The following is a 15,479-nucleotide window of genomic DNA, read 5'->3' as shown; positions in this document are numbered from 1 at the left end:
TTTATAATATTTTCTTGAGCAATCTTTCTTTCTTTTGCAGTCTCAGTTTTGGTTGTGGTCACCATGAAAGTTAGTGGTGTCTGAAAAAGGAGAAGGCTGGGAGTGGATTATAACTCTTTCTTGTGTGAAACCACGCCCCTTTACTGTTCACACTTTAACCTCCTCTGACGTCCCACACTCTCAGGCCCTACCTTTATCTATATCTAACTACACTCTACCTCCACTTCAACCATACTTGTTGGTTCTCCACATTCTATTATTCTATCAATCACGATGTTATGGAATACAGTGCCTCTTAGCTCCTCTTCTCTCTCCCTCTCTCTTGCTCGCTCTGTGCAACATTCCTGAAAACCTGCATGAGTGAGTCAAAACATGCCTTGCCTTGAGAGAAAACAAACAGCTTGGTTTCATGTACTCTGTCCTTCCTTACCCCCCTCTGTACATGTTAATAAATCTTTATGACACTGTATTCATGTCTGTCTCCCCCTGTCTCCCTCTTTTAAACTCACACCTTTCATGCACGCTTTGTTTCATACACACACATACAATTCCCAATATTTTTGGTCCATCGTAAGTGAGAATGATTTAGGTAATTGGATAACTATGTGTTGAGACATGCCCACTCTCTCAAGGTCTCTGTTATACGTCAACTGTTTTGCTACTCTAGTCTAAGTTAACGTGCACACCCTGTTTCAAGACTTCCGCCAAACTACTCTGTTCTCTGACCCAGAGGTAAGGAATATTTATTTCAGTACTTGGGGACTACCAGACTGCATTCCTCAACAGTGATGTCACTCAAGCACACACACACTCGTCCACAGACACACATAACGCTCGCACAGATGCATTCTGACGCCACACACTCCCACTCACACTTTCACTCACACCCACACACACACACTGCTGCTACTGTCTATTATCTATCATGTTGCCTGGTCCCTTTACACCTACCTATATGTACATACCGTAGCTACCTCAATTACCTTGTGCCCCTGCACATTGACTCAGTACTGGTACTTCTTGTATTTAGTTAAGTTATTGTTATTCATTATTGTTATTCTTTTTAAAATTGTACTTTTCCATTTTTTGTATCTTTAACTCTGCATTGTTGGGAAATTACCCGTAAGTAAGCATTTCACTGTTAGTCTACACCTGTTTTTTACGAAACATGTGACAAATACAATTTTATTGATTTTGTTTGACACACACAGAAACACACACACAAAAATACTACAAACAAGCAAAATTCGAAGCCTGTGGAAAATTATCTGTGACTTCTGGATCAAGCTGTCCCAAAGCAATCGCGGGATTGGTCTAAACTGCAGGGACAGTTTCAGTCCTTAGCCAATAGAAAATACAGAATTTGTACAGCTGACGTGGCTTCTGAAAACACGGAAGTAAAGCTTTGGTAAGTGAAAACATGCAGCAGAAAGTACTATTGCATAAAATGCATAACTAAATATATTATTTACAAACATCTGTCTAACCGTGCAGGTGGTGTTTCATTAAATTGAGAAAGAGAAAATGCCAGTGGTGGCAACGGAGAGATATGGCTCCCTCGAGTCATGGAAATATCAGTTGAAGGATGGAGTAATGGAGAGAGAAAGAGAAGGGGGCAACGGTGGGACGACTGGAAAAACCATCATTGGCGTGTTCAAAGTGAGACATTTTTTTACATTATAATGAATTTTGATAAAGGCTCACTGAATATAGTCTCACAACTGCTAAGGGAGTGAACGTTATTTATAACAAGGGTTACATGGAGAAAATCGGACATCTCTGAAGTGAAAATGGTTGGCCCTCTTCAGCAAAATATATTTTACCTAAACCCTCCCTGAACGCTTGAAAAAAAACAAGTGACCCTCATCTATACCCCAAATAATTAAACATAAATTGGAACAGACCAGGGGCCTAATTTATAAACCTTTCATAAGTACAAAATAATACCCCAAAAGGTGCTTGCGCCACTTTTCACACAAAAGTTGGCATTTAAAAAAAGTTTAGCTTGACTGTGAGAATGTGCTCACCTCTCCGCAAACTTTAGACCATGTGTACACACATATATTGTATTGCAATTAAGCAGTGGCGATTTTAGCATGTAAATCTATTGGTGGGGCAAAAACAAAAATGTGGGATGCATGCCAGCAAAGCCACTATACAACACAACACTAAACAATACATTAATTGCACTATAACAGTAACAAACGGTGTCCACAAACTGTTAGGGCCTACATAAAGCTGTCCCAACCGCAGAGTCCCAACACCTTACCACTGTTACACCTGGCTATCAGCGGAGCCTTGTCTGGCAGCGAAACAGTCCATTCAGCCTCATTAACTGCCTTTAAAAAAAACATAGCTGATATGGCTGACTTGCTTAAACAAATGTGGTTTCTACTGACAATTGAGATATACAAACTATGGCATAAGGGGACGACAAGCGGATAAGAGGCAATCTGTAATTCGATTAAGACATTAATGAACAACGACGGACGTAGCTAATATAACTATTTGTTCAGCACTTTTGAAATGTACAGCGACAGAATTCAGAACACGGGCCGTTCTTACAGTGTTCTCCCTGTACAAAAAGTCAGAACTGTAGGGTAAATAAAGGGGGCATATAAACCAGACAATGAAAGCTCTTGCAATATTCAATGATTACATCTCTCCAAAACAGGTTATAGGCTACATGTGCACCACCAAGTTAGAACAGTAGGCAAAATAAAGAGGTGAAAAAAGACCAAATTATTAGGGTGAGGCACATTGAACGCCGTTTGGGTCTTTGCGTGTCAAAAAAGATACACGTCATAACACTTTTCGACACATTAAATAAGCTTTTAATTTGACATGTCAAATAACAGCATTCTATTGTAGAATGTTGTGTGTGCTGAAGTTGCACGTGCAACCCAGGCGCCACAACTACTATCAGTAGCACTGTCAAAGCTGTGCAAACAAGCACACACCGGCCATGAATGACATGGGCTACTAACAGCTTACTACACAACATACACTTAGTATTACTTTCTTAGCTACAGTGTACATATCTCCCTGGCATATTACATCATTTAAGCAGCAGCATACAATACATTTTTGGACTCACCTTGTGAAGGTGGTGCGGCGGTCCTTTGTGGGCACATTTTGTCAACAAACTTTGTCATCAAAATCTGCCATTCTCTGGATTTATGGTGGGAACTCTGAAAAAAACACACAGCCACTCCATTGAATAGCAGACTAATGTTAGTGGTTGCTTTGCAGTGCTTGCAGTTAGACACTGATTCCTTCCAAACAACTCATTGGTGAATTTGCGATTTCCAACTTGTTGTGTAATCTTTATGTCCAATGGCCGATGAGCACCTATACGTTTTATCTGTAATTTATCTTCATATGACAAGGATTAAAAAGGATTTGCCAGTAGATTGTCGACTTGTTTTTTTGTTGTTGCGCAAAACCGGTGGGGCTCTGCCCTGAACGACGGGTCGTCACTGCGAGGAAGTATTTTGTGCAAATGGAGGATATGATGAAAAGCTTCATAAAAAACGAAAAACAGGAAAACATATGAACAAGAATGCAACCATTTACCATTAGTTAGAAGAATGAAAATAGATGTGTTTATATTTAAAATCGAAAATAATTAGACATAGAAATCTTATAATTAGATATAGGAATCTTTTTCCCTTTTTTAGGGATATATATATTTGCAGAATATATTCCTCACTTTTTCTGGCTGTGATGGGTTCATATTCTCAAAGGAGCCATACAACAAATTACCATCCACATCTCTCATTTAATTGGACCTTGTGGCCTTGTGAAATGCTTTTCTAGCAGTAATACATATCAGTAGTACAATAAAACATACATTAAAAAGTGAAGTAAAACAAAAACACAGAAGAAATAGAACTGTACCTACTGTAAGTACTGTAATTGCATTTTTTTGTAGACTGCCCTACTATGTTTCAGAATTCACGGTTTCTCTATCATATTTAGGTTGGGGGGAAAAGTCCATGTAAAACATTGTCGAATTAAAATGTTCTGCTGACAGGTCCACGAAAATGTGCCATTGTTTTCTCGTTCAGAAACTGACAGTTATTTTCCAGTTACAGCATAAATGACTGCTAACACATTAAATAGGGCAGTAGTTTAGGTAAAATATTTCACAGTATGTATAGGCTATGGTATTGCTGTGCGATAGGAACACGACATCATTGCCTATTTAATCTCAGAGCCTATACCAAGGCAGGGCATATAAACCCAATAATCTATTGATATACTAAATATTTGCATGCCGTGGCCTAATTCTAAATATTTCCAAATTATGCAGCAAATAAAGGGTCACCATAAAAGGTGAATGGAGGGTGTTATTGTCACCATAACAGGTGAATGGAGGGTGTTTTTGTCACCATAAAAGGTGAATGGAGGGTGTTATTGTCACCATAACAGGTGAATGGAGGGTGTTTTCCAGGCTGAGTTGTGAAGCTTGTTCACACCAGTGGAGGCTGGTGGGAGGAGCTATAGTAGGACTAGCTCATTGTAATAGCTGGAATGGAATTCATAGAATGGAGTGGAACGTGGTTTCCATGTGTTTTATACGTTCCCATTATTCCATTCCAGCCACTACAATGAGTCTGTCCTCCTATAGCTCCTGCTCATATTCACCCTCTCCTTCTTAACCTAAACAGAACATAGGCTAGTCGGCGCGCAATCCCCCAAAAATTCAGAAGAAGCCTTTGACTCTCCTGAACTGCCACCGTAGGCCTACACAGCACAGCCATTGGTTAGGCATTGGTCAGCAAGAACAGAGCAGGCTGGGGCTCAGGGTTGGAATATCCATTGCAGTGTGTAATACTTCCTAGTTTTATTTACCCCATCCCAACAGCTATCTTAGAAATATAGCTTTGCTCTGTGCTTCTCCTAGCATGCACAGATAGGCTATGGATCATTTGATTGAGACCACACTAAATAGCCTATAAGCACACTTGATATTGCATGCCCGGTGGAGAATCAGAGATGAGGGGAGGCATCGGGCACACATCGATATATAGCCTAGTAAGCAACTCATTCTAAAACACTGAGAAATATAGAAATGTCATCAATTACAAATTACATGACCCTCCCCTGGAGTAGATTTAAAAAATACTAAACCCTCCCCTTGACTGAAATTGAAAAAGCATGACCCTCCCTCATTTCCCCCCCCGCCCCCCCTCATATCTCTCTTTCTCTCTCATATCGTCCTCTCTCTCTCTCTCATATCTCATCTACTCTTGTTAGAGTGTCTTCTTGCCTCAAGGGTATCCAGAGAGTGTCAGTGGCGATTACCTGCAGTATCAATTTTGGGATACTCTTCAGGTAGGTCTGTGTGAGAAAGACAGAGGATGTTGTTTTGTGGATATGTGTGCCATTATTTTGAAATGTCAAATTTATTATGTACATTTTAACACTCTGTTGCACTCCCCCCCCCCCCCTCTCTCTCTCTGACACACACACACACACAGGCCTTCTCCAGTTCTCTTTCTGGTACTCTTGCCACCCAGGCCTCTTTAAGGGGTGTTGGTGTTGGAAACCAAGAGGCAACAGTTGCTGCTGCAACAATTACCTGGTTATTACGAGGTTAGTGTTAATGACTGTGATAAGACTATTGTCTTCTTTCCTGTTAAGGGGTTTTAAAAAAAAAAAACAATCTACATTTTAGATGGCACAGGCATGCTGGGAAGAATCCTATTTGCCTGGCTTAAAGGGTGAGTTTTGATTTGTTTTGTAATCTACTATTAGTAATTTTCAATATTGTTTTTCAAATGTTGTCTTTCTCTGTGTTTTAGGAATAAACTGGACTCTGAGGCCAAAAAATGGAGGTAGGGATGTCAAGCATCACCAAAGTGAGTGTTCATTGTGTGTTATGGAATTATTGGGTATGTCAATACTTGTGCTGTTTTCCTTAGGCTTGTTGCTGATGTTCTCAATGATATCGCCATGTTCATGGAAATACTGGCTCCTAACTTCCCAACATGCTTCACTCTAATTGTGTGCTCTGCTGGAATATTCAAGGTAAATCTGAATACCATATTCTCACTATCATTGATTTTGCAGATAGCAACCAGCTATTTTGAAGGTTTTACTTGCTATGTTCCTAATATGTGGTTGTTTTACCTACTTTGGTTGAATGCACTGATTGTAATTCACTCTGAATAAGAGCGTCTGTTAAATGTAAATGTACACTGGTCGATCTCTCTCTGTGTTTGTCAGTCCATTGTCGGGGTTGCAGGTGGGGCCACCAGAGCTGCTTTGACTCTTCACCAAGCCCGCAGAGACAACATGGCGGACATCTCTGCCAAAGATGGCAGCCAGGTGCTCCATACATATTTCTCTACTTGATGATACTGTAAGATACTGTAACTAACCCATGGCTTTTACTATCCTGTCTTGTACTGCTGCTTTAAGATGAGGATCTTATTGTAATTCATGTGTTCTTTACAGGAGACTTTAGTGAATCTGGCTGGACTGCTGGTCAGTCTGATCCTTATTCCTCTTGTCACTGACAATCCACTGTGAGTCCTCTATTGCACTGCTTACACAGCCACTGTATGAGATAGGACATGACAGCTCTATATAGCTAACCTATTGGTTATTCGATGGAGATTGATCTGTTTTCCATCCTTTCTCATCTCCTCAGGCTGACGTTCGTCCTCTTCTTCCTTTTCACCATCCTCCACCTTTGTGCAAATTACAAAGCAGTGCGTTCAGTTGTCATGGAGACACTCAACGAAGCTCGGCTTGCTATTGTGCTCCACCAATACCTGAGAGATGGACGGGTCCTCGGTCCACTAGAGGCCAATCTTAAAGAGCCTGTATTCTTGGGTATGGCTGACATTCAGTGAATAATAAACAATGAAATGGCTTGTTGATCATCATGGCTATCAACTATCAATGGCTTTAACATACTTTTCTGCTGTTTATTTTTTTAGAGTTCAGGAGGACAGTGCCAATCAAACTGGGAGTGAGGCTAGGGGAATTTATTTATACGTAAGTTGTTGTCTGCCTGTTTGGTATGAAAGTGAAGTGTGCTCAGATTTGGATGTTCATGATCAATGATATAATTTCTTTCATTTTGTAGGTCAGAGGACCTTAATTTGGCCATGAAAAACAACCACAAGCCCTTCCTTATCGGAGTCAAACGTGGTGTGTATAACATCTTTCAGTAATCTCCCACCAACTGCTGTACTCAGTTGTGATGTGGGTTGTTTCTAGATGGGTGTACATTACATCATGTCATTTTAATAGATGGTGTATGTCATCTGAGTGTTCTTGAATGTGCTATTTCTCTCCCTTAGGCTCTGTGTGTGTTTGTTTGGGACCAGATGCATCTGTATGTGATGAGATTAGGGCTGTGTGCCAAGCAGTGTGCCTCTGCACTGTGTTACACCCTGTCTCGCCACTAGAGGGGGCTCTCAAACAACTCTCAATGTCACACAGCAACAGTGAGCCTTTAATGATCATCTTTACATGACAGTTTAAACCAATGTCTTTGTCAATGCTGTGTTATAACTCTGTTATCCTTTTTTTCCTCTATGTTATCCTTTTCCTTTCCCTCAAGATCATTGGGAGCTGGTGCATGAGAGTCATAAACTTATGGACCAAATTTTTCAGCCATTCCTCAAAGGTAAGCTCAGTGTAACAAGGTGTGCTCAGTCAGTAGCTGTTTACTCCCACCGTGTATGTTGGGATGTTGTCAGTGGTGTCCGTTCAGCTAAACCTAGGGTATGCCCCTCTCCCAAGGAATTGTTTGGAAGTTGAAGCTCATTTACTGCATTTCTAGACAGTTTAAATGCTATTTGGAGAACAGCAAAAACCAATAAAAATGATCCCAGCCATTAATTATCACCTCAATATCGGGTTTAAAGGTCTGTGGAATGGTGTGTAAAATGTCAACCACTACTCAACTTCATAAATTGACTCATTTACTTGTGGAACAGCACATACAGTCAACATGAAATGGATGCATAATACAGGCTATCAAGTCACAACAAGGACGATTTTCAAATGCCGATATCAATGTTCTTTTCTTTTCTTCTTATTATTATTTTTTATCCCAGGCCCCGTCCCCGCAGGAAGGCTTTTGACTTTTGGTAGGCCGACATTGTAAATAAGAATTTGTTCTTAAGACTTGCCTAGTTAAATAAAGGTTAAATACATGTGAGTATCTGGTGAATAAAACAACTGGCCGCGAATGTAAACTCTGCCAGATAAATCATAAACATGCATTGAAATAAAAAGCAGAGGCCTACACAAAATGACTTACTTAGGCCTACAACTGACAAGGACGCATGACTCGACCAAAGAATGTCCAAAATCACAAAATACAAATGGAAAATCTACACATGCCTTTTTAAAAAGGGAGTTAAGGCCCCTTTACATGTCACCTTATCAAACCATAGAGATAGATAGAAGTTTCATCTTTTATATGTGCCATCATACCGAATATGAGCAGCGTCATTGAGGCAATCTCCATTTTGATGTAGTCAATTTTCTTCTTCACTATTGGCTGATCCCTCCTGATGACCCGGAAGGACATGACTCGAACACGGTCACCAGGGGGGCTCAGCCAATGAAGTTGGAAGTCCCATCCAGTTGACAACATTAAAATGGTGGAAGCCCTCATGGCGCTGCCCATGCTAAAATGGCCTTTTGGCCACTAGAGGAAACCTATATATTTCCAGTTATTGCGCTGCATAATGTGTGCGCACCAAGCTCACTTTATAATTTCGGTAATATTCACCAGGGAAGGAAAACATTCAACGAATATTGAGGCATTTTATCAACAAGTTGCCTCAGAGTATTTAAACACTCTATTAACCAACGATGTGGCACTGAAAATATTGATGTAAACGTCCCTTTTTCAGGACCCTGTCTTTTAAAGATAATTCGTAAAAATCCAAATAACTTCATAGATCTTCATTGTAAAGGGTTTAAACACCGTTTCCCATGTTCAATGAGCCATAAACAATTAATGAACATGCTCCTGCGGAACGGTCATTAAGACAATAACAGCTTACAGACGATAGGCAATTAAGGTCACAGTTATGAAAACTTAGGACACTAAAGAGGCATTTCTACTGTCTCTGAAAAACACCAAAGAAAGATGCCCAGGGTCCCTGCTCATCTGCGTGAACGTGCCTTAGGCATGCAGCAAGGAGGCATGAGGACTGTAAATGTGGCCAGGGCAATAAATTACAATGTCCGTACTGTGAGACGCCTAAGACAGCGCTACAGGGAGACAGGACGGACAGCTGATGGTCCTCGCAGTGGCAGACCACGTATAACAACACCTGCACAGGACCGGTACATCCGAACATCACACCTGCGGGACAGGTACAGGATGGCAACAACAACTGCCCGAGTTACACCAGGAACGCACAATCCCTCCATCAGGGCTCAGACTGTCCGCAATAGGCTGAGAGAGGCTGGACTGAGGGCTTGTAGGCCTGTTGTTAGGCGGGTCCTCACCAGACATCACCGGCAACAACGTCACCTATGGGCACAAACCCACCGTCGCTGGACCAGACAGGACTGGCTAAAAGTGCTCTTCACTGACGAGTCACGGTTTTGCCTCACCATGGGTGATGGTCGGATTTGCGTTTATCGTCGAAGGAATGAGCGTTACACCAATGCCTGTACTCTGGAGCGGGATCGATTTTGAGGTGGAGGGTCCGTCATGGTCTGGGGCAGTGTGTCACAGCATCATCGGACTGAGGTTGTTGTCATTGCAGGCAATCTCAACACTGTGCGTTACAGAGAAGACATCCTCCTCCCTCATGTGGTACCCTTCCTGCAGGCTCATCCTGACAAGACCCTCCAGCATGACAATGCCACCACGCACAGAACAAGCAGTATGGCTGATTTCCGGCAAGACAGGAATGTCAGTGTTCTGCCATGGCCAGCGAAGAGCCTGGATCTCAATCCCATTGAGCACTTCTTGAACCTGTTGGATCAGAGGCTGAGGGCTAGGGCCATTCCCCCCGGAAATGTCCAGGAACTTGATGGAAGAGTGGGGTAACATCTCACAGCAAGAACTGGCAAATCTGGTGCAGTCCATGAGGAGATGCACTGCAGTACTTAATGCAGCTGGTGGCCACACCAGATACCGACCGTTACTTTTGATTTTGATCCCCCCCCCCCCCTTGTTCAGGGACACATTATTAAATTTCTGTTGGTCACATGTCTGTAGAACTTGTTCAGTTTATGTCTCAGTTGTTGAATCTTATGTTCATACAAATATTTACATATTTGCTACATGAAGTTTGCTGAAAATAAACGCAGTTGAAAGTGAGATGTTTCTTTTTTTGCTGAGTTCAGTAACCAACGAAGGGGCGGCTCGCTCCATTTGTTCCCCGGGCCAGCTTGTCTCCATCTGATAGTGCAACCTCTGTGTATGCAACACATCACTATCAGGGTGCTCATATTTAAAAAGTGCTACATCCACACTATAGCTAAATAACTTTTGCAAGCAAGATTGTTAGAATATATCATTTTAAATCAGGAAGATGGACAAGCAAGACTGATAGTGAGTGGTGGAAATGCATTATACCAGAGGCAGGTAGGCTACAGGTAGGGATTAAGGATGCAGGCAGAGGATGATGATGATCATGAAGTTGACCTACAGCAAGAAGTTGAAAAAAGTTAGCCCAACTAAGTAATCATGAATGATTTACATTATCTCAATAATCATTCTGTCACTGCATGACAATGCACAATTGTTATAGCCTACAATTGTTTGTTTTTAAGGCCAAAACCAGGAAACCAAACTTGCTCTAGCCTACTGGGTGAATGAATGAAAATATAAATTAGCTCTACAGCTAATAACCCATATTTGAATGGCAATAAATGCTTTTGTTTTTGAACAGCCACCAAAAAGGACAATGATCTCCTGGCTATCAAATAAGACAGTTCAAATGGCGACATCAAATTCAAAGCATTCAGCACACTGCCTAAATTGCTGTCCGGCAAAGCCAACTGGCACTGTCCCTGCTTTCTAAAAGTGATAAATAAGAGTTTACTCAGGCCGTTAACCATTGAAGAAAAAATGGTCACGGTTCCTGTCTGTATAAGTTGTCGTTTTCTCGCATGAGCAGGCTTTACCCATGTGAGCTCGCGGTTCCTCCATAATATCTGGCATGCTCACGCAAGAGAAGGAACAGCTGTCTCTGGTCTACTTATTGTCCGCTCCCGCCCCGTCAGGGGCAATAAGTAGACAAGAGTGGCCCTGCCCCAATCAGAAAAAAATTGGGAGTGGGGTGTCTCGATTTCTCTACTCTCTCCGAGCGATGCTCCACATGGTCCTAAAGCCAGCTCTCAATATGCTAAACAGCTGTTGCATTTTAAATCGGGATTGGAATGATTTGAGTCTAATTTACATTTTTGGTCTTGAGCGCATACCCAACTGATGCCCCTGGATGTTGTAACACTGGTCAGTCACCATTGTTTGTGCTTCATCTCTTCTAGCTCTGGAGGTAGCTGGATGGCAGACCAGTCGAACCCTACTGGACTGGAATGAATGGAGGGTGGAGTGGAAGAAGAAGAGCAGTTAAAGGAGTGGCAGCAACAACTGCAAGGCAATAGGCTGAGCTCTCTGTCAAACATTCATTGTGACATGCTCAAAGATTAATATGCTCAGATTCATTTAAAGGTTTTTGTCCTTTTATGGTACACTTTATGGTACATTTTATACAAACAACTTCAGAATAAACTTGACCATAACTTTAACCATCTTATGTCCAGAGTGATATTACCAGCCCCTGAAAGTAAGCCTCTGACTAGCCTGATACATCATCCAGTGATAGCCAGCAAGCTAGTCACAGTCTGACATAATGCAATACAATAAATCTTTGGAAACGGTTCTCTCATGACCTTTGGAAACCAGAATGAATATTGAATAAAATTACATTTGAACTTTGTCTGCCCATTTGTCTGGGGGATTGGTCCTTTTGAGACAAAATATTAAAAGGATTGTACTGTATCTACTGGCTCCCAAGTGGCTCAGCGGTATAAGGCACTGCATCTCAGTGGAAGAAGTGTCACTACAGTCCCTGGTTTGAATCCGGCCATGATTGGGAGTCCAATAAATCTTTGGCGCACAATTTTCCCAGTGTTATCTGGGTTTGGCTGGGGTAGGCCATTATTGTAAATAATAATTTGTTCTTAACTGACTTGCCTAGTCAAATAAAGGTTCAAAAGAAATTATATTAAATCAGACTTTCCAAACGTGGGTCCCACTTCTCTGCTTGCCTCATGTCAAAATAAAAGTCAGTGACAAGTGATCCCTTCCCACTGGCCAGACCATGTAATATCCACGTGGATAATTGGGTAATAGTTGGTTGATATGAGATTCCAACCTATATTCACCCACTCAAAAAGACAGCCAAAATATATGCTGTGATTTTAAAATGGTTCTTTTTTAGAAATATCTGATTTAGATAATTGTTCATACTCAAGAGTCACGGCCCCAGTAGAAGCACCTTTGGCGGTGATTACAATTTTGAGTCGTCTTGGGTGTATCTGTATCAGCATTGCACATACTGTATGGATTTGTGGATTTTTCTCCCATTCTTCCCTGCAGATTTTTTCAAGCTCTGTTAAGTTAGATGGGGAGCGGCGGTGAACAGCAATCCTCAAGAATTTCCACAAATTTAAATGGGATTCAAGGCTGGATTTCAGCTGGGCCACTCAAGGACTTTCATATTCTTGTTCTGAAGCCATTCTAGCATTGCTTTGGCTGTATGCTTGGGGTCACTGTCCTGTTAGACTGGGGCCGTGACCAAGTTAAGGTCATTTACATTCTGAAGTATGTTCTCATCAAGGATTTGCCTGTGTCCTTGCCGCTGAAAAGCATCCCCATAGCATGATGCTGCCACCACCATGCTTCACGGTAGGGATGGTGTTCAACAGCTGTGTGTGCCTGGTTTTCTCCAGTCATAGCCTTATGCTCTGAGTCTTTCACATGCATTTTTGCTTACTCCAGGTGTGCTGTCATGTGTCTTTTTCTCAGGTGTGACTTCAATCTGGTTATTCTCCTATAAAACCCAGATTGGTGAAGTGCTGTAAAGACTGTCGTCCTTCTGGCAGGTTCTTCCATCTCAGCCAAGGAACTCTGTAGTTCTATCAGAGTGGGCATTTGATTCTTGGTCACCTCGCTCAGTTTGGTCGGACAGCCTATGCAGAGTTTGGGTAGTTCCATATTTTTTTTAATTTCCCAATGATGGAGACCACTGTGCTCATGGAAACTTTCAACACTATAGAAATAGTTTTATAGCCATTCCCAGATATATTCCTCCTTGCAATTGTATCTAGTTGATCACAGGACAGTTCCCTGGACTTATATAGACAGGTGTGTTTCTTTCTAAATCATGTCAAAACAATTGAATTGGCCACAGGTGGACTCCAATCAAGTTCTAGTGACATCTCAAGGATGATCAGAGTATATTGGATGCACCTGAGCTCAATTTGGAGTGTCATAGAAAAGTGGTGTGAATACTTAAGTAAATAAGATATTTCTGTAAAAAAATATAGCAATTTAAATTCAGGCTTTAATTAAACAAAATGTGGTCATTTTTAGGTGTATGAATAATATAATATAAGGGGTATGAATTCTTTCTGAAAGCGCTATAGAGAGAATACAGTAGACGGCATGTGTGAAAAAGTGATTTATGATCTATTTTTAGTGTCACGTGTTTATGCCCTTTTATGGACATCCTGTCTGTATGTTCTCAGCTATCAAGAGTGAGTGCTTATGTAATATGATAGTGCAGCTGTTCCTTTGAAGTAAAGTACACTGCTCAAAAAAATAAAGGGAACACTAAAATAACACATCCTAGATCTGAATGAATGAAATATTCTTATTAAATACTTTTTTCTTTACATAGTTGAATGTGCTGACAACAAAATCACACAAAAATTATCAATGGAAATCAAATTTATCAACCCATGGAGATCTGGATTTGGAGTCACACTCAAAATTAAAGTGGAAAACCACACTACAGGCTGATCCAACTTTGATGTAATGTCAAAAACAAGTCAAAATGAGGCTCAGTACTGTGTGTGGCCTCCACGTGCCTGTATGACCTCCCTATAACTCCTGGGCATGCTCCTGATGAGGTGGCGGATGGTCTCCTGAGGGATCTCCTCCCAGACCTGGACTAAAGCATCCGCCAACTCCTGGACAGTTTGTGGTGCAACGTGGCGTTGGTGGATGGAGCGAGACATGATGTCCCAGATGTGCTCAATTGGATTCAGGTCTGGGGAACGGGCGGGCCAGTCCATAGCATCAATGCCTTCCACTTGCAGGAACTGCTGACACACTCCAGCCACATGAGGTCTAGCATTGTCTTGCATTAGAAGGAACCCAGGGCCAACCGCACCAGCATATGGTCTCACAAGGGGTCTGAGGATCTCATCTCGGTATCTAATGGCAGTCAGGCTACCTCTGGCGAGCACATGGAGGGCTGTGCGGCCCCCCCAAAGAAATGCCACCCCACACCATGACTGACCCACCGCCAAACCGGTCATGCTGGAGGATGTTGCAGGCAGCAGAACGTTCTCCAAGGCGTCTCCAGACTGTCACGTCTGTCACATGTGCTCAGTGTTAACCTGTTTTCATCTGTGAAGAGCACAAATCTTATTGCAAGAACTGGGAGCTCTTTAAATTTGAGGTGTCCAAATACCTTAGAAAATATGGTAGTAATCTTGCTAAGACCAGAAGAGCTGATGAGGAAAAGGTGATAATTAAGATAACTTCCCTTTCTTAGAGGTCCCCAGCCAGCCTCTCGGGAGAGGAGAAGATGGAACTAATTGAGTTACAAAATAAACTGGATAATATATATAGATTAAAAGCAGAAGGAGCCTTTATTAGATCTAGGAAAAAATGGATAGAGGGAGAACAGAATTCATCCTATTTCTTTAGACTTGAGAAATTTCACTCTAAAAATAACACTATCCATAAGTTAAACATTGATGGTGTTATTACAGATGACCAACAATTAATCGCTAAATACTGTAGCAATTTTTACAGAAAATTGTATAGCTGTTCGTACTGTCAGGAATCCACAGATATGTTTTTTAACTCACAGAATAATGTTCACTCTATCAGTGATATAGAATCTAAACAGTGTGATGAACCCATCAAAGTTGAAGAGATTATAGAGTCAATCAAACATCTAAAGAACAATAAATCACCAGGTGTTGATGGAATTACATCAATATTTTACAAATTATTTTCTGAACAAGTAGCTCCCTTCCTATTTGAAGTCTTTTTAGAGAGTATTAAAAACAATGTTCTCCCTCCTACAATGAGTCAGGGGTTAATAACACTGATACCTAAGCCTAAAAAAGAAGTGCTGCTCATCGATAACTGCCGTCCAATTCTTAATAATGACTATAAGATATTAATTAGCCTTACTACTTGCAAAAATAATTAAAGAAGTCCTGGATGCAATCATTGA

The 15,479-nt window shown here is 41.4% G+C and overlaps 1 protein-coding gene across 1 annotated transcript; it reads left to right on the top strand.

Moving 5' to 3' along the window:
• Positions 1–201: 201 nt before the first annotated feature.
• On the top strand, positions 202–11,934 carry LOC139365010 (RUS family member 1). Its single transcript, XM_071102314.1, has 16 exons — positions 202–732; positions 1,212–1,408; positions 1,495–1,659; positions 5,263–5,340; positions 5,487–5,601; positions 5,684–5,729; positions 5,811–5,843; positions 5,931–6,036; positions 6,235–6,336; positions 6,466–6,536; positions 6,662–6,846; positions 6,954–7,011; positions 7,103–7,167; positions 7,320–7,466; positions 7,583–7,648; positions 11,488–11,934. The coding sequence occupies exons 3-16, from the start codon at positions 1,525–1,527 to the stop codon at positions 11,571–11,573; spliced, it is 1,293 nt and encodes a 430-aa protein (XP_070958415.1). The 5' UTR covers positions 202–732; positions 1,212–1,408; positions 1,495–1,524; the 3' UTR covers positions 11,574–11,934.
• The last annotated feature ends 3,545 nt before the right edge of the window (positions 11,935–15,479 follow it).

This window comes from Oncorhynchus clarkii, chromosome 13, assembly GCF_045791955.1.
Source record: "Oncorhynchus clarkii lewisi isolate Uvic-CL-2024 chromosome 13, UVic_Ocla_1.0, whole genome shotgun sequence".
NCBI lineage: Eukaryota > Metazoa > Chordata > Actinopteri > Salmoniformes > Salmonidae > Oncorhynchus > Oncorhynchus clarkii.
Note: the sequence above shows the minus strand (reverse complement) of the source record. Positions and strands in the feature narration are given on the sequence as shown.

Bases quoted from the DNA above. Each gene is read 5' to 3' on its own strand.
- LOC139365010 (XM_071102314.1), top strand. From the start codon at position 1,525: ATGCCAGTGGTGGCAACGGAGAGATATGGCTCCCTCGAGTCATGGAAA. The intron at 5,602-5,683 runs GTTAGTGTTAAT...TCTACATTTTAG, and splicing joins AATTACCTGGTTATTACGAG to ATGGCACAGGCATGCTGGGA. The intron at 6,037-6,234 runs GTAAATCTGAAT...TGTGTTTGTCAG, and splicing joins GCTCTGCTGGAATATTCAAG to TCCATTGTCGGGGTTGCAGG.